Source organism: Cebus imitator, unplaced genomic scaffold (genome assembly GCF_001604975.1).
Source record: "Cebus imitator isolate Cc_AM_T3 unplaced genomic scaffold, Cebus_imitator-1.0 Scaffold76, whole genome shotgun sequence".
Lineage (NCBI taxonomy): Eukaryota > Metazoa > Chordata > Mammalia > Primates > Cebidae > Cebus > Cebus imitator.
The window spans coordinates 7,498,694-7,503,707 of record NW_016107391.1 but is presented as its reverse complement, the minus strand read 5'-3'; the positions used below and the strand labels follow the sequence as shown (position 1 = coordinate 7,503,707).

At 40.1% G+C, this 5,014-nt stretch overlaps 1 protein-coding gene across 1 annotated transcript in view; it reads left to right on the top strand.

Annotated features, from left to right (window-relative positions):
- Nucleotides 1-5,014, top strand: part of SEC24A (SEC24 homolog A, COPII coat complex component) — an 84,165-nt gene that overhangs the window by 44,305 nt on the left and 34,846 nt on the right. Inside the window, exons 9-10 of the mRNA XM_037739954.1 lie at nt 808-917; nt 4,268-4,380. Of these exons, the coding sequence (XP_037595882.1) occupies nt 808-917; nt 4,268-4,380 (223 nt within the window). The remainder of the gene's footprint in view (nt 1-807; nt 918-4,267; nt 4,381-5,014) is intronic.

The following is a 5,014-nucleotide window of genomic DNA, read 5'->3' as shown; positions in this document are numbered from 1 at the left end:
ACCCAGGAGGCAGAGGTTGCGGTGAGCCGAGATCGCGCCATTGCACTCCAGCCTGGGTAACAAGAGCAAAACTCTGTCTCAAAAAAAAAAAAAAAAAGTTGAAGCCTCTTTCATATGCAAACCAGGCTCTTTCATGAACTATATCTTAACCTTTAGAGTGCATAGGGATTTGTATTTCTGAACAATTAATAGGAAGACAGATACAATGATAATTAATTTAGAAAATATTCTTCAGCCACTAATGTATTATAAGTGGTAGGTAACTGATGTTCCATAAAAGTCTCATTAATTAATAAAACTCACTAAACCTTATGACCTTGACCTCTGAAATTGTCTTAACCATAGCTTCTAGTGCCAACCAGAGTCTATACATTTCATATGTCAAATGTTAATATTCTTGTATAATTGTGAAATTTAAGAAAATAGGCCAGGCGCAGTGGCTCACATCTGTAATCCCAGCCCTTTGGGAGGCCGAGCCAGAGATCAGGAGTTTGAGACCAGCCTGACCAACATGAAGAAACCCCGTCTCTATTAAAAATTAGCCAGCATGGTGGTGTATGCCTTAATCCTGGCTAGTTGGGAGGCTGAGGCAGGAGAATCACTTGAAGCCGGGAGACGGAGGTTGCAGTGAGCCAAGATTGCACCACTGCGCTCTAGCGTGGGCAACAGAGTGAAACTCTGTCTCAAAAAAAAGAAAAGAATTGGCATTTAATGAGTTTTTAATCACCTTTTCAAGCAAGAAAGTGGCCAAATGCAAGATATATTATATTAATCCTTTCAGTTTTTTCAATATGTGTATTGTTATAGTTCCTGAAGAGTTCTTGTACAACCCTTTGACCAGAGTTTATGGAGAACCTCACAGAAGACCTGAAGTTCAAAATGCTACTATTGAGTTTATGGCTCCTTCAGAATACATGGTAAACTTTAATTTTTTAATACAGTATACCCAGTTTTTATTACCAGGTTTTAAGTAAAACAATATGACATCCTTTAACAAAATTTTATTTTTTAATTTTTTTTTTGAGACACAGTCTCACTCCCATTGCCCATGCTGAGTGCAGTGGCATGATCACGGCTTGCTGCAGCCTCAACCTCCCACAATCAAGTGATCTCCCACCTCAGCCTCCTGAGTAGCTGGGGCTATAGGCATGTACTACCACACCTGGCTTATTTTTAGTAGAGACAGGGTTTTGTCATGTTGCCCAGACTGGTCTCGAACTCCTGGGCTTGAGTGATCTGCCCATCTTGGCCTCCCAAAGTGCTGGGATTATAAGCGTGAACCACTGTGCCCAGCAAAAATTTTATGTTTTTAAATGTATAAAAGTATAATATTTGTTTACTAGTAATTAGTATGTAAGGGTATATTTGAAAGGTAAAGGTTTATGTAAAGTCCCATTTAAATGTTTTCTGTGACATTCAGAAATTTCCAAAATAATATTGGGCTCATAATTACTTTTTTTAAAAAAAATGACAAGAGTCTAGCTCTGTCTCCCAGTCTGGAGTGTAGTGGTGCGATCTTGGCTCACTGCACCTCCACCTCCCAGGTTCAAGTGATTTTCTTGCCTCAGCCTCCCAAGTAGCTGGGATTACAGGCACGCACCACCACACCCGGCTAATTTTTGTATTTTTAGTAAAGATGGGGTTTCAACATGTTGGTCAGGCTAGTCTCGAACTCCTGACCTTGTGATCTGCCTGCCTCAGCCAGCCAGAGTGCTTGGATTACAGGCAGGAGCTACAGCACCTGGCCAAAATACACTAAAATAAGGCTAGCCGTTGTGGTCACACCACGGTTGCTTTAGTGACAGAGCAAGATCTCCATCTCATGTTGGGAGGCTGAGGCAGGCGGATCACGAGGTCAGGATCATACCTGTAATCCCAGCTATTCAGGAGGCTGAGGCAGGAGAATCGTTTGACCTGGTAGCTGGAGTTGCAGCGAGCTGAGATTGCACCACTGCACTCCAGCCTTGGCAACAGAGCAAGACTCTGTCTCAAAAAAAAAAAAGAAAAGAAAAGAAAACATTTTGTTGCCCTTAAGTGGACTTAACTGATTGGTAATAGCCATCTGCAGAGTAACTGTTTTGTTTTGTTTTGTTTTTTAAGATGGGGTTTCACCATGATGGCCAGGCTGGTCTTGAACTCCTGACCTCAGGTGATCCACCCACCTTGGCCTCCCAAAGTGCTAGGATTACAGGCATGAGCCACTGCGTCTGACCGAGTACCTGTTTTTTAATTAGATTCAAACCAAACAAAAAAAAAAAACAGAAGCACCTATTCTTTTGAATTTACCTGTCTAATTTCCCTTTATCGCCCAAGTTTTGCAAAAATTGCTTCCTTTAAATTTAGAAACTATTGCAGAAGGTTTTTGCTCCTTTCTGGCTTATCTCTTGACAGGCAGATTATGTGAATTTGGTAAGTGATACATGCAAAAGTATATAAAAATACAGTTGACTCTGTATCTACGGGTTCTGCATCCATGGATTCAACTACCCATGGATTGAAAATGTTCAGAAAAACACAGTGAACGATATTATAGGATAGATGCGGTGGCTCATACCTATAATCCCAGCACTTTGGGAAGCCAAGGGAGGAGGATTGCGTGAAGCCAACAGTTTGAGACCAGCCTGGGCAACATAGTGAGACCCCATCTCTATAAAAATTTTAGGAATGGTGGTGTGTGCTTACAGTCCCAGGTACTTGGGAGACTGAGGTGGAGGAATCGTTTGAGCCCAGGAGCTCAAGGCTGCAGTGAGCTATGATTGCATCACTGTACTCCAGCCTGGGTGACAAAGTGAGACGTTTTCTTTAAAAATATATATACATAAACTTTAATATACAGTATAGCAACTATTTATATAGCATTTATGTTGTATTAGGTATTATTTTCAAAACCTAGAGATGATTTAAAGTATACAGAATGATGTGTGTAGGTTATATGCAAATAATATACCATGGCATGTAAGGAATTGAGCATCCTTAGATTTGGTATTTGAGGTGGGAGATCATGAACTAATCTCTTGCAGATACCAAGGGAAGACTGTATACTACATACCCAGTTGTGATTGTGGCTATTTGATGCTTTTTATTGAACTGAAAACAAATCTTTGGATTTGGAAATTTAAAATACAGTCTTGGCCAGACACGGTGGCTCACGCCCGTAATCCCAGCACTTTGGGAGGCTGAAGCGGGTGGATCACCTGAGGTCAGGAGTTCAAGACTAGCCTGGCCAACATGGTGAAACCCCATCACTACTAAAAATACAAAAATTAGCCAGGCATGATGGTGTGCACCTGTAATCCCAGTTACTCAGGAAGCTGAGGCAGGAGAATCCTGTCCCAGAAGGTGGAGATTGCAGTGAGCTGAGATCGTGCTACTGCACTCCAGCCTGGGGGACAAGATGAGACTCTGTCTTTAAAAAAAAAAAAAAAAATCTGAGTCATGACACCAAGAAAAAAAATGGTCTTACATTTTTATGGGATTTGGCTATAATTTGATGGTTAAATAACCAGATGAAGCTAACTTGGAACTTTCAGAGCTGTAATTTTTCGAAATTGTGAAATCCAACACACATATAGAAAAATCAATAAAACGTAAATATTCAGGTTACTGAATCATTATAAACTAAACACTTTTGTTAGTATTGCCTAAGCCAAGAAATTCAACCTTGCTAATAATACCAGAAGCCCCCCACCGCCTTTTTTTTTTTTTTTTTTTTTTTTTTTTTTTTTTTTTGAGATAGAGTCTTTTTTTGTCACCCAGGCTGGAGTGCAGTGGCATGATCTCGGATCACCGTAACCTCTGCCTCCCTGGTTCAAGCGATTCTCCTGAGAGCCTCAGCCTCCCAAGCAGCTGGAACTACAGGCACCCACCACCACACCCGGCTACTTTTTGTATTTTTAGTAGAGACGAGGTTTTGTCATGTTGGTCAGGCTGATCTCAAACTTCTGACCTCAGGTGAGCCGCCCACCTCTGCCTCCCAAATTGCTGGGATTATAGGCTTGAGCCACCACACCCGGCCAGAAACCATTCTGATCACACCTCTTCCCGCTCTTGTCCTAGAGAAAACACTATTCTGAATTATGGCAATCACAGCTCATTTTTCTTATATGTATATATCTATAAACAATATAGTGTAGCTTTGCCTTTTTATTATAATCTATACTCAATTTGTAAATGATGCTTTTTAAATTGTTTTGCTGTATGTGTACCCAGCAAATAAGTTTAAACTTAATCCTGTTAAATGTACTTAACAAGATCTTTTTCTCTTCAGTTACGACCACCTCAACCTCCAGTGTATCTCTTTGTATTTGATGTGTCTCACAATGCAGTCGAAACTGGATACTTGAATTCAGTTTGCAAGAGTTTGTTAGACAATCTGGATTTGTAAGTTTCTCAATTCAACTTAAATTTGAAACTAGTAATATTTTCTAAATGAATAAGTAGTTTTTGAAATCCAAAAAAAAGAAAGCTGTATAATTATTTTCTAACACTTCACCTAAATCAGTTGTCAATTTAGGCCTTATTTCCTCTTAGAAACGTTATTTTTAAACCTATAGTTGGTAGGAAGAATAATATAATGAACCTCCAGGCACCTGTCATCACCCAGCTTCATCATCATCAGCATTCTGCTGTTCTTGCTCCATGTAATCCTTCCCCTTCACACACATACCTTTTCTTACCTTGAGTATTTTAAAGCAAATTTCAGCCAGCATACTGTTTTACCTATACATATTTCAAGAGTAACTTTTATACCTAAACATAATACTAAAGCATCAAGAAAATTAGCAGTAATTCCATATATGATCTAATACCCAGCTTATTTTTTGTTCTTAGTTGTCTCAAAATTGTCTTTTTACGGCCGGGCGCGGTGGCTCAAGCCTGTAATCCCAGCACTTTGGGAGGCCGAGGCGGGTGGATCACGAGGTCAAGAGATCGAGACCATCCTGGTCAATATGGTGAAACCCCGTCTCTACTAAAAATACAAAAAATTAGCTGGGCATGGTGGCACGTGTCTGTA